Raw genomic sequence first — 26,427 nt, 5'->3', positions numbered from 1 at the left:
ACAAAATGGCTAATGCAATTCAATGTGTTTGATGTTTTTAGTTGAATTTTATTGATTGTTTTTAACTTTAAATTGTATATATGTTTTAAATGTGTTAATCTTTTGTTATATAAATATAAATTGTATATAAATTGTATACAGTATATAAACTGCAGTATATAAATTGTAAACCACCTAGAACTTTAGTAGTGGGCAGTATATAAATATGTTAAATTTAAACAAACAAACAAACAAACAAATAGATAAATAAATAGATAAATGCGTGAAGTGATGCACATTGGAGCAGAATTCCCCAGCTTAACATATACACTGATGAGGTCTGAACTGTAGACTAGGAGAGAGCCTTGGGTTAGAAAGTGTCAGCCCAGTGTGCAGCAACTGTGAAAAAAGCAAACAACATGCCAGGGATCATTTGGAAGGGGATTGAAAATAAAACTGCTAATGCTATAATGCCTTTATACAAATCTATGATGGGGATATACTGTGTACAGCTCTGATCACCATATCTCAAAAAGGATAATATAGAACTGGAAAAGGTACAGATGAGGGCAACCAAAATTACAAGGTAAGGCTATGATCATCTGGGGCATCTATGATCTGGGGCTTTTTAGTTTAGTAAAAAAGTGACTGAGGGGAGACATGATAGAGGTCTATTCAATTATGTATGGTGTGGAGAGAGTAGATAGACATTTTTCTCCCTCTCTCACAAGACAAGATAACCAGGGGTTATCCCATGAAACTGACTGCCAAGAAATTTAGGACCAACAAACGGAAGTAAGTGTTCACACCGCACATACTTAATCTATGGAATTCTCTGCCACAGGATGTGGTGATTGCCACCAGCTTGGATGGCTTTAAAGGGGGCTTAGACAAATTCAGGGAGGACAGGTCTATCAATGGCTACTAGTCTTGATGGCTATAGGTTCAGAAGCAAGTTTTCAGACGTTCAGAAGCAAGATTTCTTTGAAGGGGAGCAACAGCGGGGGCTGTATGCCTTCATCTCCTGCTTAGGGACTTCCCAGAGGCATCTGGTGGCCCACTGTGGGAAACAGAATACTGGACTAGATAGGCCTTGGGCCTGATCCAACAAAGCTGTTCTTAGGTGCTTGTGATTGGTTCATTGTTATCAAGAGGCTTACGGTCTGGGTTCAGGAAAGTGCAAAAGGTAGGGTAGGAAATCTGTTAGGCCCGATGTTTGGTAAGGATGGTAAAATATTATTATTGCTGCTTTAAGTTTGTGAACTGCCCAGAGAACAGCTTGTTATGGAGTGGCCATATGAATGAAGTTATCATTTTTGTAATATGGGTGAAAAAGAGAAGGAGGGACTGCACAACTTCTGCTTCGTCTCTGTCTTCTCAAAAGGGAACCATGTGTAGCCTCACGAAAGCAGTGTGAATTACCAGGGGTCAGGACCATATTATATTGTTAAATCTGCCGATGACACAAAACTGGGAGGGATAGCAAACATGACCTTGACAGAATGAAGAACTGGTCTGAAACAAAATGAAAGAGAAAAGACAAATGCAAAGTTCTGCACTGAGACAGAAGTCCCCTGCCTATAAATGTTATATAGGATGGGGGATACCTAGCCTGGCAGCAGCTCATGTGAAAAGGACATGGAGAATGCCATTGACCACAAGCTGAATATAGGTCAGCAGTATGGATGCAGCTGCAAAAAGCACTAAAGTGATTTTAGGCTGTATTTGAACCATAGTTCCCAAGTGGTAAGAAGGAATAGTGAAAGTGTAGATTTCCACACAGCTTAATCAATACATGATAATATTGGATGATAGATGGATAGGGATCAACATGTGCCATGCCATTAGGCCTTTGTGCTGTCTTTGCCTTGGTGAAGAATGGTGGTGACACTTTTCACTGAACTGGGAGGGTTTATGCTAGCTGACAATAGAAAACAAGCTTGAGCAAGATATAGCTTAAATCTGCCCGATGGATGCTGTTAGGAGAGGTGTGCATGGAACCAGTTTGAGTTGGAGGAGCTGCCGCTGCAGATGTTTCCACCACAGCTGCCCCTGCGGTCGCATCCACCACCCCTGCCACCTGAAAATTAAAGGTTAAAAGTACCTTTTTTCTCCCCCACCCCCCACATTACTAGGGAATACCCTGTACTTGATTCACTGGATTCCCCCTTACCTGTGTACCCCCTGAAGAAGCCCATAAACTGGTTCTTAGAACTGGGGATTGGTCCGGTTCAAACTCAGAGTGCCTGAACCAGGCTGGTTCGATACAAACTGTAGTTTGAATCGAGCTGGCTCACACATCCCTAGCTGTTAGGAGATAAATCTCAGGATGAGTTAAAGGACAGAGAACAAACAACTTGATCAAAGATATGCAGCATGAAGGGTAGGAGGGAGTTATGAGAAGAGGCTGGATTTTACCAGAATCGGACAAGAGATGGACCAGTTACAAGAAATGGGCAGGTGCAAGGAAGAACTACCTGGTTGAGATAAGCCAGTCATGTTACCAAATATGGTCCTATGAGGTAGGACTATAAAAGTGTAACTCAATGAAGAAAACCAGCTTTACTGTGTTGGTCAGCCCATGCTGGGCATGCTGTTGGTCATAAACTGGATGATGTTAGTATTTGTTTTGTTATTAGGGGTGTGTACAGAACCAGCTGGTCCAGTTTGAGTCTAGACCCAGACCTGGCCAGTTCGGTTCGGCACCCCCTCAACCACCACCCTGGTCCTGTCCGAGGGGGAGGTTCGCAAACATTATATACACACACACACACACACACACACGTGTGTGTGTATGTATATTTATAATTTTTAAACTTAGCCCCTTCAGGGGAATTGTTGGAGGTGGGGTGGGTGGGTCCAAAGTGTAGCAATACACTTTGCAAATGACACGTTCAGCGCTAGCACCCCCCTCCCCCTGATTTTGAATTAAAAAGTGAAGAAAGAGAACCTGCTTCCTTGCCTTCTAAAAGAGCCCCCTACCCCTACAGTGATGCAAAAAAGGACCGCTTTTTCAATTGGGGTCGAACACCTTTTAAATTGACACTGAAGAGCCACGCCACACGAATCAAGCTGGCTTTGGGTTTTTTTCTTTTGTTTGTTTTTCTTCTAAGAACATTAGCTGACGGCACATTGTTGGCCTTGACTCTTGTTTACTCAAGAGCCGGAGGGGCGATCCAGATGTGGGGCAGGGGAGAAGAGGGAGAAGAGTAGGCAAGAGACCCCTCACAAATCATCTGCTCCCCACCTGCCCCCCATTTCAGTTTCAGAAATCTAACGTGAGACACACACAAATCATGTACTTTGCCTCTACTGTGCCCCCTCAGTTTTCTTCTAGTGCTGCCTCGCTACTGTCCTGATATGATCTGGGTGCATCTCCCTCCCTCACCTGGTCTCCTGGTCTCCCTCCCCACCACCTCTCTCATTTGCCTCAGGAAGAAAGGAAGGAGTTCACATTGGCGCAAAAACTGCCGACTGGACTAGCAGCAGTGGAATCCCTCCTCCTCCCTCCTGAGTCCTAACAGTGGAAGCCTCTTATAATGGAGTGCCTAACATCCAGATCGGGGTGAGCAAGCTGAAGCTTTCCAGCTGCTATTGGGCGACACAACTCCCATAATCTCCAATCACAATGCAGCTGGGGATGATGGAAGGTATATTCATCAGGGTGGAATCCAAGGGCAGAAGGGAAGCTCTGCAGAGAAGATCACAATTTCCTTCATATTTTTTCAAGCTTGCATACACAGGCATATTTATATTATCATTTAGTGTTCTAAACAGTTATATGTGCTGTTCAATGTAATGCTCAGAACACCTTAAATTTCAAGTATATTTTATTTTATTTTAATTTATTGTTAAATTTATATACCGCCTTTCATTAAAAACAACCCCAAGGCGGTTTACAAAAGTTAAAAAACATACAATAAAAATGACAATAAAAATATTAAGCTAAAAATATGAAACAAATCTAATTTAAAATCTATAAAATGCAAACACAAAAAACTATTCACAGGTAAAACACACAGAAGCAGCAATATATATGGAAAATCAATTTCTTCCTGAGTTTCAACTTTTTAAGAATAAACTTTTTTGAATTATCAAAATATATTAACATTAGGTAAGCATAGCTACACTTTCTGCTGTGTCTGTGCTTTGGACTTAAAGGAGATTTAAGTGAAATTTAGAAGAAAGTTGTGATCTCGTGTCTGTTCCTGTGTGTGTGTGTGTGTGTGTGTGTGTGTGTGTGTGTGCGTGCGTGTACGCAGCACTTTGTTTCCTGAGAAGTGTCATAGTTGTGATTGGAATTATTTTTGGACTATGAAGCTCTTTCAACAATTTTATATACACCAGTTACATCAGGCAAAACCACTGGATTTAAACAAGTCCTGACCCACAGAAGTTACTTTAAAAATTGAAATTGTACATAGACATTTGACTGTGATGGTCCACCTAGAACAGAACCAAAAGCCATAAGCTACTAAAATCAACCAAACCAAACCAAACCAAAACAAAACATCTTAAACAAGCTTTTGATCAACAGGAGTCTGCTTAACTCACCCTATAGCTCAAACTGTTATAAACTGCAGACTTGTAGAATTATGCTCTCCCCACCAACCCTCCCTCCCTTTTTTGCTTTGCTTAACAGTCAGTTTAAAAAAATTAAGAGTTCTGGAGAATTTGAAAGTTTGTTTAACACTTGTGACATTTTGCTTGGCCCTCATCTAATTGATTTCCACCAAATGTTAGTTAGTCTGCTTGGGTCGTGTCTTTATACCATAAAGCATCTCATCTTGAGAATTGTATCCCTGGAAAATGAGAATTAATAGCAATTAGGGAGATGTCATATAAACACCTGCTTAAATCAAAGCACTGTGCTTTAACTAGTGTATACATTGGACTATATACATAGCACATTACTCCAGGGAGATTGTATTATAGTTGTTCTGGTGAGTAATCATCATCCTACTCAGGGGTGTAGCAAGCTTGGAGGGGGCCCAGAGACAAGATTTTAAAATGGGCCCCTCACTGATATACACACACAAACACACTTCACAATATATAGTGCACTCACATCCCCATTATGAATACGGTGAATATCTAGTGCACATTGAATCTAGTTTTTTAACTCTCTTCTACTGCCGATCTCCAAGAGACTCAACATAATTCATAGGGGGTGCAACATGGGCGGGTGGGGAGTCATGTAACGTGCCTTTGGGGGGCCCCTTGAGGCAGTGGGGCCCCAAGACAACTGTCTCCCCTTGCCTAATGGTAGTTACGCCCCTGATAATACTGCACAGTTTAAAAGAACCCTTAGCAACTTTCTTAATTGACTTCATTAGGATTAACAGCTTAATTAGACTGGTAGACATCCAAGCAGATATAAGAACTGTTAAATACCATCTTAATATGAAATATGTAAGCACATGTGTAGCCCTTCTGTTGAAATAACTGAGACTTAAATGTGCATAACTTTGACTGGATCATCCCTGTGGCCTATAAAGCTCACTGACTTAGTTTCCTAGTTTTCTGCCAATAACCCTTCTGGATGTAGTCTGTCCTGAAAACTGCTTAGAAGATCTCTCTGTAGTACTTGCTGCTGCTGGATCCACCCTCAAGGTTCCCCGTGGCCTCTGTTAATTAGTCTCAAACTATCATATGCGTCAGTGAAAGCAAGGAAGGTGCAGTTATAATTTTCAGGTAGTGCATAATTTGTTAATTAAAAGATTAATAAGCTTGACTTGTATTTTTGAGCTTATATTATGGTAAAGTTATCTGAAAGATGGATGTCAGATGTGGACGGGGCGCAATTTCAGTGCTTGCCCTAGGCGCTATTTTCCCCAGACACGCCACTGTCCACCACAGCCAGATGAAGAAAATAAAAGTGGGCTCAGGGATCGGAAGCAGGTTGTTCTAAGAGCTCTTATCCTTTAGCTGCTGCTGCTGTCAAACCTGATGGTGGGGGCAAAGAGAAGGAAATCAGTGCAGAACAGACAGAGCCTAACAGGTAGCTGATTATTTTCAGATAAGAACATAAGAAGATCTTTGCTGGATGAGGCTGAAGGCATCTCTAGTCCAGCATCTTGTTTCAAAGGGATCCACTAAATGCATCTGGGACACTCACAAGGGCGCTTTCCAGATTAAACCCGACAACAGTGTCACTACGGATCTGCTAAGTGTGCTTCCGTACTTCCTGAGTTGTGACACCGCAGTCCCTGCGCTGACAGCAAGGTGCCATTCTCATTTCCCATGCCGCCTTGCGGATTTTATCTTTGGGTTATAGTGCTACAACATTGCATGTGTGTCACCAAAAACTAGCTGTATTTCCCCACTGTAGGAGTTGGAGATTCTGGGGCTCATTTTCCGTACGACCCTGCCAAGCCGAAGCATTTTACCCCCGTCGCCGTGTGGAATCTGGAAAGCGCCAAAAAGAAAACGAACGCACTCCCTCTTTCCTGCCATTGCTCCCCTGCAAGGGGTATTGAGAGGCATATTGCCTCCTTAGGGTTTATCAAACATTAACAAAAATTAATGGTATAACAATGTTTAGAAACAAGTGCCAAGGGCTTTGCAGAATATCGCTGCCTACACACCATGGGTGTAACTACGATTAGGCAAGGAGAGACGGTTGTCTCGGGGGCCCCTGCCTTGAGAGGGCCCCCAGAGACACATCACATGATTCCCCATTGCCCACCTACCCAGCCCCAAGGCGCCTCAGTCACCTGCCCTGTTCGCCTTCTCTCCTGTTTGCCCTCCTGGCTGGCAATCTAAGCAGCCAGCCTGCAAGCTGATACAGCTCCTTCTCTCTCCCCCATCAGCTGATTGGCGGGGGGGCGGGGCTTCCAGAGAGGCCTCCATGTAGGCCTTGCGGAAGCCTGAAGCTCTCCAGGCAGCAAGGAAGGAAGGAAGGGAGGAGGCAGGCAGAGTGGCCAGCACTGGCTGCGCTTACCCACCACAGTTCTCTGCAGACGCTCTGCCCAGCCCAGCCCAGCCCGCCCAGCCTTTGCCAGTAATGGAGGTAGAATGTGAATTCCTTTTTGTGGTTACCCCCCCACCCAGATATATAGGGAACTGCTTGCCATAGGGCTTTGATATGGGGGCAGGGAAGACGGGGAAGTCTCTGAGTATTTAATTTAAAACAGATTGGAAAATTTGCTGGCTTTAAAAAAAACCTATCTAAAAAGGCCTATACTTGGCTTGTTTGTTTTCTTTTCTTTCCCCCCCGCTTTTTAAAATTTTATTGGTTTTTACAATATCTTAACAATCCCATTACATCTAATTAAGTAAATATTGACTTCCCGCTCATCAATCAGCACGATTCATTAACTAGACAAGTCAACCATTGCTATAGTAATTCAAAACATATATCCTACACATTGCAAATTTGATTTTACTCTACCCAACCTGCTATTATTACTAAATTTCAAACCCTGCTGAAAAGTCGATATTAGCAAAGTAGTTCTTTAAGTATAGTAAGAATGGTTTCCAATCTTCTTTAAAACATTCCAAGTTTTCATCCCTTATCAATACTGTAAGTTTTGGCATCTCAGCATATTCCAAAATTTTTATCAACCAATCTTCTTTTGAGGGCATTTCATTGTCCTTCCATTTCTGCGCATATACTATTCTGGCCGCCGTGGTTGCATACATAAAAAATGTTAAGTTTCTTCTGGAAAACTCTCCTTGCATTATTCTCAGCAGGAATGATTCTGGCCTCTTAGGAAATGTCATTTAAAAAATTTTCTTCAACTCATTATATATCATATCCCAAAAGGCCTTTGCCTTCCCGCAAGACCACCATATATGAAAAAAAGTTCCTTCACAATGTCCACATTTCCAACATTTGTTTGGAACATTTTTGTACATTAATGCTAATTTTTTGGGTGTCAAATACCACCTATACATCATCTTGTAATAATTTTCTTTTAAAGTATAACATGCAGTGAACTTTAAATCCATTTTCCATAATTTTCCCCAAGCTGCCATATCTATATTATGACCCACATCTTGAGCCCATTTTATCATATTCATTTTAATCACTTCATCTCTTGTCTCCTCCAAAAGCAACAACTTATACATCTTAGAAATTAATTTTTCGTCATTTTCACACAGCTCCTTCTCAAATCTCGACATTTGATCCTCAAATCCAACTTTAAGATGCTTCTTATAGATTTCATTTAACTGATGGTACTGAAACCAGTTACTAACAAAATTTTGTACTTCAATTAGGTTTTTTAATTTACAGCCCTATTCTTGGAAACATAACAAATCCCTGTAGGTACCCCATTCAAATTGCATATTTACCTCTTTACGTCCTAAAGCTTCAATCGGGGACAGCCATAATGGAGTTTTAGATTCCAACCATTTTTTATATTTTACCCACACTCTCATTAGACTCCTTCTTACACAGTAATTAAGAAAATCTTTATGCACTTTACTTTTATCATACCACAGATATGAATGCCATCCAAACCTTCTTTCGAATCCTTCCAGATCAAGTCTTCTGGGATTTCTTAATATTATCCATTCTTTTAACCACGTCAAACAAACAGCATCAAAATACAACCTTAAATCTGGCAGGGTAAGACTACCTCTTTCTTTAGCATCTGTTAAATTTTTAAATTTAATTCTTGGTCTTTCCCCTTGCCAAACAAATTTGGTTATGTCCTTTTGCCATTGCTTGAAACAAGGTGTTAATTATAGGAATAGTCTGAAAAAGAAACAGCATTTTAGGTAAAACATTCATCTTCACAACTGAAATTCTTCCCATTAAAGAGAAGTTTATTCTAGTCCATCTTTGCAAGTCAGTTTTTACTGTATTCCATATTTTGATATAATTATTTGAAAACAACAAAGAGTTTTTGTATACTTGGCTTGTTTCATGGCAGAAAATTACAAAAACTTCTAGAACAATATTATATTTATATTTATTTATTTATTTATTTATTCATTCATTCATTCATAAATGCACTTATTTTCCAATTGTTTTGCAACCCAGAAGGTCTGCATGAGAACTGTGAAGCATGTGTGGTGCTTTTATTTTATTTTTCTTTAGAAATGCCAAGCTGGACACATCCAAAAACCTCACTCACACTATTTACACTGCATGTCATCAGTCAGTATGATTCTGTAATGATATGAAATGTTAAGGAGGCCCTGCACATGCTGATTTGCCCCCCAGCCCCACACCCCACTAGGGATGATCCTGCTTCTGAGCACCTGCAGAGAGTGTTTTTTATTTCAGAACAGTGAGAGACCATAACCAGCCCTACTTCCACATTGGGGATCAGGGAGAATGCCTTTTAGGACAGACTAGGGCATACCTTCAGGGGCTCCTTGAGCTCCGGCATGTCTCATCTATCTTAAAATTTTACCAAGAAGAGGCAGATTCCTCATTCTCTCCCCCCCACCTCTTTTTCTCCTAAAGAATGGTGCTAATTCTTGCTCTTTTCTCTGTTTCTCCCCACCTATCTTCCTGGCTTCAGTGGGACTTACTGGTCTCCTATAGGGAACAAAATATGCTGGGAGCACAAATTAGTTTGGTTCGATTTACATCCCTGAGCATGTGTAATCCTATCCACTTAGCAGGGAAGGATCTCAGACAGTTGAATGCTAAGGAGTTTATTTTTAAGTAGACACGCTTTCCTTGCTAGTAAGTCCTTTAGGTTTCAATGAAACGTACTTCCAGCTAAATATGGTTAGATTTGCTGCCTGAACACACTTCTCAACACACTTACCTGGGACCTTTACACACAGCAGGCTTTACTGCAAGTTTACTGGGAGGCTTTACTGTGAAATTGAAGTTGTCCCAAAGAAACCACTCAAAATAGTGGATTTTTTTTTTAACTCCAGATACAAGTCAGGCTACACTCTAACAAGCAGTGAAAAACCTGAATTGCATGTGAACTGCTCCCCCAATAACTTGCAGGTACTTCAGGGTAAATCTGGCCAACATGTGAATGCAGCACCTCCATTCCAGAGGAGATGTGTGTTAAAGGGCTTTAAAAGCCCCGTTTGAAAAACCTCCTGGAATCAAACTTTACTGAATTTGTTCGCAATTCTGAGAAAACATACATAGGCTTACACTGCATGGTTTGTTAATTTGCACTGAGGGGCCTATTTTAATAATTAGTGTTTCTAGTGTGTTCTAGGCATTAAAAGTAGCACAACTATATAGTATTCAATGTATATCACTATATATTGTGAAACAATATATATATATGGGGTGGGGTGTTGGGGCCACAAGGCGCGGTGCCTGATTGGGCGTGGCTCAGGTTCTTTGAACCCGTTGGTCCCATGGTGGCTCCGCCCCTGTTCCCCCCCTTGTCCAGTGGTGACAATGTCACTGTGTCTCACTAGACAAGTCTTTGCACAATTTAAACACATGTTCAGCAGCTATAAATATATAGCTGTAAATTGCTCGAAATATATCCAATAAGGACCCACCTTTCCCAAACTATCCTCTGTGGTGACAAATTTGCATGACTGCCAACAGATCCTGCTTCAAGGCTTCCCCAAATGACCCACCCCCTTTCCCAAGATATTCCTCTTATGGGGGGCAGCCTGTCACCTGGGGGCAGCCCTCTACTGCAGTCAAATTTCAAAGAGGAAGGGATCACTTGGCGGACAACGTTTGGTACATCCCGCTGCTGTCTTACATTCTGCAGAGACTGAATCAAAGAAGTCGTCTTAAAGAAGGGGTTTTTACTTACGGAATCATTTCTACTGCATAATGCTGTTGGTCTGTAGTTCTGTAGTTCTGTAGTTCTGGAGTTGGTCTGCAGAGACAGAATTAAAGAGTTAACGGTTTTTCTTGGAGAACTCCAAGCAGGGCAGAGCAAGCAGGGTGACCACCCCAGGCCCTTCTCTTTTAACCCCCATTAAAATTAACTGGAAGGCTGCCCCACACTGGCTGATTTGCCCCATGCCCTGCATCCTGCCAAAGCTCTCTAAGGTCAGCTCTGACTCCAAGAAGCTGGATGGGAACTGCACCAAGAATCCACCCCCCACTCTCTGATCTTCTTAGATTCTAAAACCTTCTTGCCAGATGCTCCTTCAACCATATCCCTATAAGCAGCTGAAAAGGAGTTCCCAGAGGCTCTCTAGGTAATTTTTATTAGTACAACTAGGAAGTCTTTACAGGTATGATCAGCCCAGCACCTGCTTTGCTTCAGAGAAACCCTATTGTCTATGGTCCACCATGCTGGAAAAACACTGGAGGACAATTCAGGGCAGTAAAAGAAGACCTGGTAACACTGAAGGAAGAGATATCAGTCTTCAAATAAACAAAATGGATTGGAAGAAAGTGACGGCTTTGAAAGGATAGAACTTGGGTGCCTCTGCTTACTCATGGAAAGGTAGGGAGCACCTTCCAAGCAACAGAAAAGCTAGAGACAGGATTGGATCCCCAGGAGCTTTTCCAAACAGTGATCAAATGGCACATCACTACACTTTGCTTTGTGTAGGGTAGGGGAGAGTTCATACAGAGCCCCTGGTGGCGCAGTGGTAAAACTGCCGCCCTGTAACCAGAAGGTTACAAGTTCAATCCTGACCAGGGGCTCATGGTTGACTCAGCCTTCCATCCTTCCGAGGTCGGTCAAATGAGTACCCAGAATGTTGGGGGGCAATATGCTAAATCATTGTAAACCGCTTAGAGAGCTTCCAGCTATAGAGCGGTATATAAATGTAAGTGCTATTGCTATTGCTATACAAGCTGTGGATTTACAGCAATTTCAAGACAGAGCGGTTCATTCAGCAAACTGCTTTTTTCATGACAATTCACAATTCTTAGCAGTTGCAGTATCTGAGTCCTTAAAAAGTTGCACCTTTTAAAATGGTTGTGTGTGTTACTCAAGCATTTTGGAGAGACCCCGCCCTTCTGCACCGCCCCCTGCCTTGTCACCTCCTGTCTGCCTTCCCCACTGCCACTTCCTCCTCCGCTTCCTGCCTCTGCTGCCCATTTGCCCAGCTGGCACCCGTTGCCCTCTTGCGAGCTTGCTGGCAAACCAGCGCACTGGGCGAATCAGCGGCTTTCTCTTCCATGAGTGAGCAGAAGAAGCAGCAACCTCCTCCACCTTCTTGGCAGCTCGTTCGCAAGCTGGCGCATGCTGGGTGGATCAGCTGCCTGAGAGAAAGCAGCTGATCTGCCCGGTGCGCTGGCTTGCCGGCAAGAGGGTGATGGGTGCCCGCTCAGCATCTGGAACGCCAAAGCGGAAGGAAAGAAAGGCCTCTTCAAAATAATGCATACTAGCTGGGCTTGGCTGCCCCCCACCCACCACCACCGCCTTTTTCTTCCACATTCCCCACTCACCAGCCTGCCCAGCTTTCTGGCTGGCCCATTTATCCCCCCCCCGCTTCTCCCCACCATCACCCCACTTTCTGGCTGGCAGGCCAGCCAGCCCGCTTTGTCTCCCGGCCTTTCCAGCAAGCTGGCCTGCTTCTCCCCCCGCCCCACCCCCCATGTTCTTTCTGGTTGGCAGGTCGGCCAGAAAGCCAGCCCGCCGCCTCCTCCTGCCCACTTGCCAACTCCTGGCAGCGGCCACCTCCTCCTTGCAGCCGGCCCAGCCTGCTGCTGTCTCCTGCTCCCTGTGGCTGGCCTGGCCTGCCGCCACCTCCTGCTCCCAGTGGCCGGTTCGGCCCGCTGCAGCCTGCTCCAGCCGGCATCGCTATTTTCTCCCCGTCCCAGTCGCTATCCTTTGTGAACTCTCACGAGAGCTGACACACATGGGATTAGCGACGGGTACGTTTAAGAGAATTATACAGTATATAAAGAAGATATTGATAAAAGATGAAGTTTTCATAGAACTCCATGGAATTTCGTTCCAAGGAAATGTGTTTTGGACTCCATTGAAACTTTGGGCAGGAGAGCGGATGGACTACATCACTCTCAGATGCTTTCCAGGCTTTGGGAATTTAGAAGCTGGATTTTGTAAGTTCATTATTAGAAGGTTATTTGGCTCCCACATTTTATTTCATTTTAGACAACTCTGTTTCTAAAATAGGGGAAGGTTAACTAGATGATCTATAGGGACTTTCCATTCCATATCCAAAATATAATTTACAAAGAGTTTTACTCTTTGTGTGAATATATTTTTATACACACACACACACACACACACACAATGTGTGAATATGTATCTATATAATTCATGGGAGGTGGGAAAGTGGGTACCTGCTGCCTAAGCCAGTACACCGTAATCCAGAACACAGGCAGCAGAGAATGTTCAAAAACCACTTGCGACAAAATAAAAATATGATACCATGTTTAAAAACAAGTGTCCAGGTCTAGGGAGTATTGCACTGCCTTTGCACTCAGGAAGAGAGAAGCCGTGTCTGCTCCTACATTGGAAACAGGTACCCCCACACAATGCACCCTGCATGTGTTTCCCCAAGAAAGAATTTTTTGGGGAAAGGATTTGTATCTAGCCTTCCACATTAAAAGCCTTGCAAGGTGGATAACAATCAGCACTTGAAACAGAGCCAGAACATAAAAACAGCAATGAAAAGAGAGCAGAAGGGAAAAGAGTAGGCCTGTCGGGGCCCTCAGCAGCAGAAATAAAAAATCGTCATCCTGATGAGTCACTCATTGGATTCATATGCATATTCAGCAGGGCGCTTTCCAGACTAGCTGCTGGAAAGGCAGCAAAATGCCTCCATTCCTGCCAGTCACATTCGGACCATAAACAGCAGGGGGAGCAGTCTCACAGCAACTAACAACCTGAGAAAACAGCAACCTTTTCACGCTGGATGGATGACATCCTTGCTCTATATCGCAGCAACCTTTTCACGCTGGATGGATGACATCCTTGCTCTATATCGCAGCAACCTTTTCACGCTGGATGGATGACATCCTTGCTCTACATCGCAGCAATCAGATTTGCAACAGCATTGGCAATGTGAATGGCTCCCTGCTGTTCCCGTAAGGACTGGAAGCACACTTCCAAGATATGTCCTGACCCCATTGTAGGGTCAAGGTTGGAAAGTGCCAAGCCTGGTTGTTAATAAGGACCCCTCTTTCTCAGACTATCCTCTGTAGTGGCAGATTCCTGTGTGTTAGCAGTTCCTCTATAGCTTCTAGGTCTCCCCCAAGATTAGACTTCACCCCTAAATAGATATCCCCCATATCCCACCGACCTGCCACCGGGAACTGCCCTTTGCTGCAGTAATGTTTTACAGAGGGAGGCATTACTTACTCGGCAGTTACTCGGCTAGACCAGGATTTCCCTGTAGAGACAGAATAAAAAAGGCAGAAGGTATCTCCAGAGATAATGCATTCCCTCCTTCCATAAGTGACCTCAGACAGAGGCCCTAAAACCTCCCCACTAGCTGCTCCTTCAGCAGTTTCCCTACGATCAGCTGAGAAGGAGATTCCACAAGCATTCTGGGTAACCATTATTACTACATGTAGAATGCCTTTTCATGTATTAGCCCAGCACCTATTCTGCTTCAGAGTAACACTATTTCCTCTCTGGCTCTCTTCTCTGGAAAAGAAAAAATGAAGGAAGACACACCATTCTTCAAACGAAAGAATTCCTTTTGAAGACCGGATTCTTCAAAATGGAAGAATTTCATTTTGAATCCTTCACTTTTGAGGAATTTCATTTTGAATAATTTACTTGAAATTTTTCAAAACAAATTCTTCAAAACAAAACAAATTGGAGGATAAAAGTGGCTTTGAGAGGAGGGTAAGTGCTTCCTCTAACAGAGATTCCCAGGTGCTGTTGACTACAACTCCCAGCATCCCCAGCTACAACAGCCTTTGCTTGGGGATTGTGGGAGATTTATTTATTTATTTATTTATTTATTTATTTATTTATTTATTCATTCGATTTCTATACCGCCCTTCCAAAAATGGCTCAGGGCGGTTTAGTCAACAACATTTGGGAATCCCTGTTAGAGGGAACACTGCTTCTCACCCAACCATGGAAACATATAGAGAACCCTCCAGGAAACAGAACAACTTGAGACTGGATTGGATCCCCATGGCTAGAAGCTCAGCACATTTAGGGATTGTGATGCTGAAGGTTGCTAAGGGGAAAGGAGGGCAGGTAGGATGTACTCAAGCTGGTTCAGTGCTTCCTTTTTGAAGCGCTGAACCAGCTTGAATACTGGCATTCGAGCCGGCTTGATGGGTGGGGCAGGGTTCCTTTAAAAATGCAGGTAAGGAGCTCCTTATCTGCTCGCCCCACCCCAGCTCTCCCCCCCCACACTGGTTTTACAAACAACAACAATTTATATACCGCTTTTCAACAAAAGTTTCCAAAGCAGTTTACGTAGATCAATCAATCAATCAATCAATCAATCAGGATCCCTGTTCCCGAAGGGCTCGCAATCTAAAAAGAAAACATGACAGACACCAGCAACAGTCACTGGAGAAAGTACTGTGCTGGGGCTGGATAGGGCCAGTTACTCTTCCCCCTGCTAAATAAAGGGAATTGCGTTAAAAAGATGCCTCTGCCCAGTTAGCAGGGGTCGGCAGGCACATGGCCAGCAGCATGTGTGCACACTGCCATGTGTGTGTTGTCGCCATGTGGGGCTGCAGGAAGCAGCACTGCAGCCCCACGCGGCTGTTTGTAAAACGAGCGAAGGCAGGGGGAAAGCAGGTAAGGAGCTCCTTACCTCCATTTTTAAAGGTACTCTGCCCCACAGGGGAGTGCACAAACAGCTCATGCACATCCCTAAGGGCAGGAGACAAGTCCACTCATGGTCTCAGAGGGTGGGTATCAACTAAAACCCTAGAAAGGAAGACTCATAGGGGAAAGGGTCTCCTAATAAAAGTTTCCGCAGAAGTCAATGGACTTCATTCCAAAAAACGTTCTTAGGATCCAAATGAAACTTTGTAGTAGAGGAGGAGATGGACTAGATCAGGGATTCTCAACGTTGGGTCCCCAGATGTTATTGGACTTCAGCTCCCATAATCCCCAGCCCCAGTGGCCTTGGTCGGGGATTCTGGGAGTTGAAGTCCAATAACATCTGGGGACCCAACGTTGAGAATCCCTGGACTAGATGACCACCCCGCCCCCTCCGGATCCATTCCGGGATCTAGGAATATGGAAGGTGGATTTTGTAGGGTCATTATAGGAGGGTTATTTGACCCCCAGAAGTAGAAGCCTTGGCTTCTAAAGCTTAAGGGTTAACAAGGTGACTTTCAGGTTCTGTCCTGGCCATGTGCACCATGTCATTTACAGAGAAGTTTACTATGTGTAGAACAGATCTGTATATTTTGAAAAAGGTTAATAAAATGTTCAAGTGTCATTCATTAGGGGTTGGCCTGAAGACACCATCAGATTCTGGGGGTACAGTGACAAGTCTGCCACAGAATATCACAGACACACAGTCCAGTATATACATTCAGAGTTCACTTACTGATGCATAGGATGGCCAGCAGAACCAAAATGCAGATGCCCAGCAGAACCAAAATGCAGATAGTGACAATGACACCGGTGGACAACGAAGCTGGAATAGGACAAACACATCTCAACTCAGACTGGTAGTGGCTCTCCAGGGATGCAGGCAGAGATGCAGAGGCCATTTATCTGGAGTTGCTGTGGGCTGAACCCTGCACAGTCTCTATGCAAAGAGGTGCTGTACCCCTGAGACATGGGGCTTTGCTACTGCAGATGCCCACCAGAGCACAGCACTGCAGGCTTCAGGGAAGCTATCAAAGCTTTTTCTTTTTTTAAACACTTTTTAAAAATGATACAATATTTTCCCCATACTGGAGAACTTCAGTGTTTGCGGGGGTTCTGTTCTCCTCAATTACTGCAGATAAGGAAACCACAAATATTGAGTCATTTACTCTATGGATCGTGGGGATTAGGTTCCCAGAGGTTTAACATGCCAAAAATGGGTTAAATTGCCCTAAAATATGGGGGGTGGGTGCCCTACTGTGCTCAGTCTATCCCCAGCTGTCCAGTAATGCCCCCTAAACACTACAATTTGCATGAAAAATCGCATATTTTTTCTTTTTCTTTTTAACAACAACGAGGCAGAAAATGGCTTTCTTACACAAACTGGCGGGTGGAAATGACATCAGAGGTCATTTCCGCCCGCCTGCCCCGACCCGCAGATATGCAAAAATTAACTCTTTTTTGCTGCCCCCGCCCACGTATACCGAGGTCAGGTGCCAATTACCCAACTGCAGATATGCAAAACCATGGGTGTCAGGTCTGCGATTAAGGAGGTTCTCCTGTACTCAGCACATACAAAGCAACATTATTTGAGATTTCCTTCTCCTATTTGCCAAGACGGGCCTCTTTTTCTTCCCAGGGTCACTTCTGTTGCCAGCCACACCCCAACATCCAAGAGTAGGGAATGATCCGCTTGCAAAGTTAGAGAGGAGAATCAGCATTTACTCTCATGCTGCCTTTCTGACATGATGGATTCCCCCTGAAGTGCAGCACTGACCCATGTTCCCTTCTTCTGGCCTCTTTGGGGAGCTGGGGAGGGGACTAGTGGATTGTCAGTGGCAACCTGTTTCCTGCTCTCACATCCTGATATAGGTCCCACACTGGGGCAGGGCCGCCTGGAATTTCATGGTGTCAGTCACTGCTGCACAGGCTACAGTATGAACATGCTACACATGAGGACTGCTCAGGAAGGGAGCAAGTACTGAATATGTAGATGCCCATCCAGTCACGCCACACACAAGGGGTCAGCCACAAAACCCGAAGGAGAATGCCGTGTGGGGGTGCACAGGGTACAGGCGCCCCCCGCCCCCCATGACAGAATCCATTTGACCTTTGGCAAAAACCTGGTTACAAAAGGTGAGTAGCCTTGCTGTGAGCAACCTGAGCCAGAGGAAAATGTGTGAGTTCTTATGACCATGTAAATCAAGGTAGTCCATCCTGATTTTAAAGGTCATGTGAACCAGCCCCTTTTATGATATATTCCACTTCCTTCACACTCATACAGGATCCAGTGGGCGATTGTAGCCTGTGATGCTGCTGAGGGGCCCCTTCCTTCCTCCCTGGGTGGAAATTCTCATCCCAGAATCTGCTACACCATTCCCCGGAGGAGCCCTCCCTCCCACCCTCTCTCCACTGCAGTCTCTCACCAGGCTCCTCCCAGGCCAAGCACCGAGGCCCTGGAAGGCCGTCATGTTCCACGCAGCACCGGTATAATTTCCTGTCCTTGGGGTCAAGCTCAGTGCTGAGCCAGGTGTGGTAGGTCCCATCTGAGTTGGGAGTGACACCCCCACGGAGGGTCTCGTGCTCCCAGACCTCCCCGTCCTTCCTCCAGGTGGCATCGATCTCCTTGGGGTAGAAGCCATCCGTTCGGCAGATGAGGGTCTCCAGGCCATCATGGCCCAGCTTGCGTGCCACCGTCACTTCTGGGGACTCTGTGAAAATGGCACCATTGGTATTAATACTGAATCTGTTGGCAGAAAGGAAGGTAACAGTCAGTACCCCGAAAAAATTCAATGGGGCTATTCCCACGAGCAGCAAAAATCGGGCTAGGAGAGCCTAGCCCGATTTTTGCTGCTCGTGGAAACCACCGGGCTCGCAGACGAGCCCAGTGGCTTACAAGCGGCTAACCCGCTTGAGTGGCCCGCCCCTTAGCCCAGGTTAGCGGAGCGAACACTCCACTAACCGGGGTTAAGGGATAGTGAGTTGCCGCAGCGCGGTTCCGCGCCGCAGCAATTCATGAGGAAACCCCCGACCGGGAGGCTGAAAAGCAGGCTCGTGCAGGACATGCTGGAGCTTCTGGGGGCCACGCGGCCCCCGAACTCCCCAGCTCCCACTGGCTCTGTGACGGAGCCAGCAGTTGTATGGGCGGCCGCTGCTCGTGTGCAGGGAGAGCAGGCTAAGCCCGTTCTCCCCATTAACCCCCTAGAGGCTCTTCTCACAGATTGTGAGAAGAGCCTCAATATGGTGGCTAAAAATCCAATATGACACTGCAGTATCAATGCTTAAGATCACCAGAATCATTCAAACAGTAATAAAGGCCTGAGGTTTGGCAGACATGCTGTTAGAAGTTTATGGTTTTAGAAGGTAATGGTCGGTACCAGTGTTCCCTCTAAGGCGTGCGCATGTGCGCTCGCTCACACATTTTTTAATGTCCGCTCAGTTAATTTTAGAACCCGCTCAGGTTGAATCAGGAAGGCCCCCACTCTGATCGCATGTGTGCACACACTGCCTTGATACTGCCACCCAGAAACAAAACTCATTCCGCACACAGATGAAAAAAATTAGAGAGAACACTGGTCGGTACCCCAAAATGGTCAGTTTTATTGGGTTCCTAAAGTTATTTTCTAAAACCATAAACATCTGGCAACATGTCTGCCAAATCTCAGGCCTTTATCACTTTTTGAATGATTGTGGTGATCTTAAACATCTACTATTGCGGTGCCATATTGGATTTCTGGCCGCAATATTGAGTTTTTGGGTTGCCCCCATTTACTTTCTAAAACTACACATATTTGACAACATTTCTGCCAGATTTACTGCTTGTAAGTCAAAGTGCACAATAGTGTCCATTAACTGCCCCACTAATAGCAGTCAATCTCCGCAGGAGTGAAATGTAATAAATAATAAAGAGCCTCATGGTGATAGTCACAAGAGAAAGGGAGGAAATATGCTACCTCTCCTGAATTCTGCTGTAAGGATTGGGAGCCAGGAGTCTAGCTGTGTCTGCAGAGTGATCAAGGAAAGCAAATCAGAGGGTTCTAATTGCTATTCCAAGACATGACTCCCTTTCAAACATTTCTGGACCAGAGATAGACCCCCAAAACCTAGAGTGATTCACATTAGAGGGACGTCTGGAAATCAGTTGGTTTACATACAAGAATGCATTGCCTTTCCTCTTTTCTGAATGTGAATTTTCTGGTATTGCTATCTGGGTGATTGCTGTTAGGGGGCAGATGTAATTGGTCCTGTCAGGAAGGAATCTGAGGATTAGCAAAGTGGATGGCTAACCTCAGCGCTAGACTCTCCTTCCCCTTCTTGATTGTTGAATATGCATTTACTGAGAGGAGCTGGGCATCAAGCCTCAGAAGTTACTTTAATTCACCTAAAGAGCAAGTCCAGTCATTGATCTTCTTAGATCCATGGCTAAGATCACTGAATAGAATTTAATGATTTGCTATTTAAGTATGCTTTCTTGCTCGATCTGTTATTCTTTATATGCTAAATAAAACAGATTGAATTTAAATGAGTGTGTCATATTTTCCCTGACTATTTCTGTCTGTGCAGGCACACATGTGCCCAGCCCCCAACATGGCTGCCGGGCCGCCAGGTGAAGGCCGAAAACCGGCCGAAGAGCACTTGAACAGGGCAAGGGAGTGATTTAGAAGGCTGGTGGGGGGAGGGGAAACCTCCGCCCGCCCCCCGCCCCCCGCTGCCTCCGGGAATTCCCCTGAGGGGAGTACAAGGTAAAAAAAAAATTAAAAAAAAAACACCACAATTTTTAAAGCATTTTAGGTCCATGAACCCCCCTAAACTTCAGGGGAAGTTTGGTCTGGACCGAACCAGGGGGTAGTGGTTCGGTTTGACCCCCGAACCGTCAGACCCCCAAATCAAAACCGTGAACCCCCAAACTGGTTTGCATATCCCTACTGCATGTTAAAGGGCATGCATTAGCAACAACTACATACTCAGGTAGAAGTTTAGTCTTCTCCTTCACTGAATTGTTTGTTTATAGACATGCTTAAGAAGAGTGAGCCCTTGGTTTGTTGGTCTGTTACAAATCTAAAAATATATATTTTGTATTCAGTGTTTCTGCTCCTTCCTCACAAGACGTGAGTGAACATGTTCTGGTCTAAGCATCACTGAACATAAAGTGTGATTACAGCATGCTGGGGAATCTGTTTGACCCCTAGTTCCACAGGTGCATAGAACTTTCAGTTAACATGTAGTGCAACCGAGGCTGACAATACCCCAATATCCATATTAGTAAAAATTGCATGTTTAGACAATACTAAGAGGGGGCAGTGAATGAAACACCACAGGACACTTAATCTTATTAAGATTGTGCCTTGCCTTCAACATGGAGTTGCAGAACACCAAAACACAAGTTTTCATTATTTTTTCCTTCTCAAATGGGATGCAATCCACCTCAATTTTGACCGAACTAATAATCTTGGTCTAGTTCTCAGCCAGGATCTATCCAAGCACCAGAGTGAAGTGGTGGTGTCCTAAGGTGGTAACGTGGATTGAACCAATTTAGACTGCTGCAAGTGAGAAATGTGCTTTTGTTTCCATGCCTAGAGGTGGGTTTAATCAGAGTTGAGGCCCAGGGGTGGCTTCACACATTTAATTACTGGCTCAAATTATATTTTTGCCATCAGGACCTCCCCCCGCCGCCCCCCGGGTATTGAAAGATGAGTCCCACTCTAATTGGAATAAGAGCCTTTATGATAGATTGGACAGATATGGGCTCTCATCTTCTTCTATTGGGACATGATGCTGCCAAAGAAATGATTAAACAAGGTATTGTGGATTCAGAGAAGCAATCTGATTTAAGCCTTGTTACCATCAGTAGTGTAGCCACCCTAAGTGACACAGTGGGGAAATGCTTGACTAACAAGCAGAAGGTTGCCAGTTCGAATCCCCACTGCTACTATATCGAGCAGCAGCGATACAGGAAGATGCTGAAAGGCATCATCTCATACTGCGCAGGAGATGGCAATGGTAAACGCCTCCTGTACTCTACCAAAGAAAACCACAGGGCTATGTGGGCACCAAGAGTCAAAATCAACCTGAAGGCACGCTTTACCTTACCTTTATCATCACTAGTATTCCAGGTGGCTTCTCAAACTACCCTCAGCCAATCGCATACCTCACAAATCTGACTACTCTAAATCAGAGGAGAACTTCCTCACTGGTGCAGTTTAATGCCCTTCCTTCTGCTGTTTTGGATGGCAGATTTAAGAGAATACTGCTCAGGAACCGGCTATGTCCATGTGGTTTGGGCAATATCGAGTCTATCTCACATGTTCTTTTATACTGTTTATATTACAGAGACATTATAAGGACATTCACATTGCCTGGATCAAACCACTTCTAAAAAATATGCCAGGTCGATCAGAAGGGTATTCCTTCCTCCTGGCAGACCAGTATACAGCAATTACGGTTGGGGTCGTAGGATTCTGTGCTGCGGCATGTAAACTGAGATGGGAGCAGTTGATTAGTTGTAATTGAGACTTCTGTGTGTATATGTTCTGATGCTCTGTTTCCCAGTCCTGTCGTTTTGATTTTATTTACTTTACTTTTATTTTTTATTTTATCTTTTGTTTGCTAGTCATTGAGTGTAATAAAATCCATTCATCCATTCATCCATTCATGCTTTGTTCCCCACATTAAAAAAACACGTTGCAAGTAAAAACGAGCAAATGAGAACAAAATGTTTTCATTTTGCTCTGGTCTGCTGTTTTTACTTCTGTGGAATCCACCCCCACCACCCCATAATCTAGGGGAAACTTCCATGCCAGAAGAGGCATAATCCAGGCTTCTGACACTTACAGCTTCGGTTGATAAGTCAACGACGTCCATTTCTAGAGCTGAATGACCTTAAAGCAGAGGTACATATGCTGGTAACCTCCAGACTTGACTACTGTAATGCACTCTATGTGGGGCTGCCTTTGTGCATAGTCTGGAAACTACAATTGGTACAGAATGTGGCAGCCAGGTTGGTCTCTGGGACAACACGAAGGGACCACATAACACTGTTTTTGAAAGAACTGCACTGGCTGCCGATAAGTTTCCAGGTGAAATACAAAGTGCTGGTCATAGCTATCATATTAATTCTCGTAGACGTGCCTCTGTGGGGATGCGTCCCGGCAATGTGGATTGGCTGGGTGGTGGAGACGCCGGATTGGCCGTGTAGGGAAGTGGCCGTTTGGGGAGGAAAGGAAAGGAAGGAAAGTGGGAAAGTGGAGAGGAGAACTGAATGGACTGGGGCAGAAGGGAGGGGGGAAGCTGAGGGGAGAGAAAGCGGGGGAGCCTGGCTGGGCAGAGACAAACAGCTGGCTGCTTCGGAAGATGCTCTCTAGAGGGAGGGCTGCAGGAAGGAGCTGGCTGAACGCTTGGCAGCCCGACACCAGGGACTGGAGGAAGGAGGAGGCGGCAACGGCCAGCAGGGTAAACACAAGCAGGCTAAAAAGCGGAGGCGGGGGGGGGGGAGCACGAATGAGAGAGAGAAAGAGAGAGAGAGAGAGAAAGAGGTGGAAACGGAGGAGGGAGCAAGCTGGGGCAGAAGTATTGGGGGGAGGGGACTGAGGCAGAAGGCTTGGAGGGGAAGGGAGTAGGGCAGAAGGTGGGGGGAGTGTACAGAGCGAGTGAGAGAGGTGCTGTGGGGGGGGCAGAGCGAGCAAGAGAGTCGCGTAGCGGGGAGAGACAGAGCGAGCAAGAGAGTCGCGTAGCGGGGAGAGACAGAGCGAGCGAGAGAGGCGCTGTGCGGGGGGACAGAGCGAGCGAGAGAGCTGTGGGAGGACCAGCCAAACGAATTCTCCCAACTAAACCCAAAAAGGAAGTGAACTACCGCACAGATGCTCTGTGCGGGTTCAGCTAGTTACCTATAAAGCCCTAAACAGCTTGGGTCCAGGCAATTTAAGGGAGCGCCTCCTTTGTCATAAACCCTACCGCTTGTTACGATCTTCTGGAGAAGTCCAGTTACAGTTGCCACTGGCTCGTTTGGTGGCAACCCAGGGCTGGGCTTTCTCTGTGGCTGCCCCGGGTCTTTGGAGTATGTGCTCCCTGCTGAAATAAGAGCATCTCTTTCTCTGTTGTTTTTAGGAAGACCCTCAAGACTCGCTTGTTCTTGCAGGCTTTTAATCAGAAATAATGCTAATAATCTGTTTTAATAACTGTTTTATACTATTGTTTTTATTTTATTTATTTAACATATTTTTATACCGCCCCAAACTCGTGTCTCTGGGCGGTGTACAATAAAATAAATAATCCAGGCTTCTGACACTGGTGGTGGTGGAAGAATGATCACAGCTCTCTTCACAAGTGAACTCCCTTCCCCTCCTTACCTGTCCTCAGCAGGCTTTTATTTCCATAGTCCAGGTATTTCTGCACCTTCTCAAAGCACTCCTTCTGCAGGTATGGCTTCCAGTGCTGAGCAATGCTTGGGTCAGCCTCCCACTTCCTCTTGGTCACTTGTGCCTTGTCATCAGCTGCTATCCAGGTGAAGGTCTCCTTGTCCAGGCTGATGAAGTCCCTCCCATCGTAGCCGCATTGCATGGACCTTCCTTCCCGCTTCCCATCTTTGCTCAGCTCACAGCCAACCAGGCACTGCCAGGTGTGAAGCCCTGAAGACATACAACACAGGACCACCAGAGCTGCATCATGTTAGGCTCGCCTTCCCATCAAATTCCAAACCCCCTTCCCAACCAACATAAGCCACAGACAAGTCTGAATGACTGGGAAAAGAGATGTGTGCATTTGGAGCATTTAAGGATAAAGAGTTAGTGAGGCGGTTCTCACAACTGGGCAAAGAGGCACCTTTTAACGTGGTGATTCTCTTTATTGAGCAGTGGGAGAGTAACTGGCCCTATCCACCCCTAGCACAGTATCCCTCCAGTGACAGCTGCTGGTGTGTGTCTTATGTTTCTTTTTAGATTGTGAGCCCTTTGGGGACAGGGAGCCGTCTTATTAGTTTGTTATTTCTCTGTGTAAACTGCCCTGAGCCATTTTTGGAAGGGCGGTATAGAAATCAAATTAATAATAATAATAATGATGATAATAATAGCCAAAAAGCGGGCTAAGGGAGCCTAGCTCGCTTTTTGGCGGTCGTGTGCAGCCACGGGACCCGAGCGGCTCCCGGCAGCAAACCGCCCTAAGTACCCCTCTTCTTAGCCCAGGTTAGCAGAGCGAGTGCTCTGCTAACCGGGGTTAATGGATCATGTGCTGCTGTGGCACAGCTCCGCACCAGGGCAACTCACGAGGAGACCCCCGACCGGGAGGCTAAAAAGCAGCCTCCCGGCTCGGGGGTCCCTCGCGCAGAGCATGATGGAGCTTCCAGGGGCCTTGTGGCCCCTGAACTCCCAAGCCCCCGCCGGTTCCGTGACGGAGCTGGCAGTCGTAGGCAGGCTTAGCTCGCTCTCCCCGCAGATGATGCTGCATTCTGCCCTGGGCGGCCAGATCGGCTAAGCCCGCTCTCCTCACTCAGCCCCATCTGGCGGTTCCTGCTGATCGTGGGAACCACCTCGTTGTCTGCCATTTTCTTTCCCTGTAGGGCCTCTTTTCTGGCCACAATTTAAAAAATGACACAGCAATTGTTCAGCTGCACCTTTTTTTCAGAAAGAAGGGCAGCTTTGCTCTCTACCTTGCACTCCTGAAGAGAGATGCTCAGGTCTGCCTTCTTCCACCTAGAATACCTGCTCTCTCTCAAGGGTGAAAAAGGATATGGAAAGGATGTGTTAGGTAGTTCCCATGGTTTCACCCAGTTTCAAAATGGCCCCTGTCCTTAGATCAGTATACAGGCTGCCCTCAAAACTAAGATGGCTCCCAGCAGTTCCTGTTAGGATTCCTTCATCAAAAGCACTGCAAAATCTGAGGCAGGTTCTGGTGATGCCAAGCGGCTGAAAACCCACAAAAGATCCCAACTCCTGCGGTTGCAAAGCTCATGATGTGAAAGACCAGGAATACGGAGGAGGGAAATCGGGGGTGGGAGAGGGATCCTTATTTTTTGAAAGGTTTTTGCCCCCAGCTTTCCCATTGGAAAATAAATGGAGTATTTTATTTTTCAGAATGATGAATGAACCTAGAGGGCTGTCCTCATGATCCTAATTAGGGTAGGACAAATACCCATATTCAGGGGCTGCACGTGCTTCCATTTTCTAATTGTGAGTTAAAAAACAAGGTTGGAGGAGGAGGAAGGGATCATCTGTTTTGCAGCAGTGGGATCAGAGGGCGCCATCTTACCCAGAAGCTGTATCCAGGTTTTTAATGAGGTAGGAGGAAAAGGCCTCCGATCCAGCTGCTGCTTCATAGACTGTCCCCTCCTCCCCTCCTCCAGGTTGCTGCTGGATGTGAGGAACACCCTGCCACCCGCTCCACTGCATCTGAACTGCCATTTGGCTCAAAGCCATCTGCTACCCCCCTCCACCCAGTGGCATAGGGAGGTTATAGGCAGCCTGTGTTTGGGCTACCCGTGCCCCCGACCTGACGGCACCCCTTCTCTCCTTGCCGTGTGTACAGAATTGGCAGCTAAGCAGTGGGCGGGGCGGGGCACCCTATCCTAGACTGCTCCCTCAGGGAGGCTGCTGCTACCACTGCTGTTGCCGCCACTGTGCACACATGTGTGGCAGGGAGGGAAAGGGTATGGGGGCTGCCGGCAGGTGCCCATTGCAGTGAGCGGCAGCCCTGAGGGCAACTACACATGGGTTAAGAACATAAGAAGAGCCCTGCTAGGTCAGACCCAAGGCCTATAGTCCAGCATCCTGTTTCCTACAGTGGCCCACCAAATGCCTCTTTTCTTTCTTGGAAGGTACCCCATTTTCCCTTTCTG

The 26,427-nt window shown here is 45.7% G+C and overlaps 1 protein-coding gene across 4 annotated transcripts; it reads right to left on the bottom strand.

Annotated features, from left to right (window-relative positions):
- Positions 1-183: 183 nt before the first annotated feature.
- On the bottom strand, positions 184-26,354 carry LOC128342325 (major histocompatibility complex class I-related gene protein-like). 4 transcript variants are annotated; one of them, XM_053289539.1, is made up of 7 exons: positions 23,948-26,354; positions 18,029-18,313; positions 16,339-16,428; positions 14,166-14,196; positions 10,686-10,751; positions 8,423-8,683; positions 184-378 (listed from the first exon to the last, which is right to left on the bottom strand). In XM_053289539.1, the coding sequence occupies exons 1-6, from the start codon at positions 24,234-24,236 to the stop codon at positions 8,671-8,673; spliced, it is 774 nt and encodes a 257-aa protein (XP_053145514.1). In that variant the 5' UTR covers positions 24,237-26,354; the 3' UTR covers positions 184-378; positions 8,423-8,670. The 4 variants fall into 4 exon arrangements, with proteins under 4 accessions (XP_053145514.1, XP_053145513.1, XP_053145511.1 ...); XM_053289538.1 differs by lacking the exon at positions 184-378 and adding an exon at positions 3,792-5,925; XM_053289536.1 differs by lacking the exon at positions 184-378 and adding an exon at positions 3,792-5,925 and having other exon boundaries at positions 8,447-8,683.
- Positions 26,355-26,427: the final 73 nt, after the last annotated feature.

The sequence above is a fragment of the Hemicordylus capensis genome, chromosome 2 (assembly GCF_027244095.1).
Source record: "Hemicordylus capensis ecotype Gifberg chromosome 2, rHemCap1.1.pri, whole genome shotgun sequence".
NCBI lineage: Eukaryota > Metazoa > Chordata > Lepidosauria > Squamata > Cordylidae > Hemicordylus > Hemicordylus capensis.
Note: the sequence above shows the minus strand (reverse complement) of the source record. Positions and strands in the feature narration are given on the sequence as shown.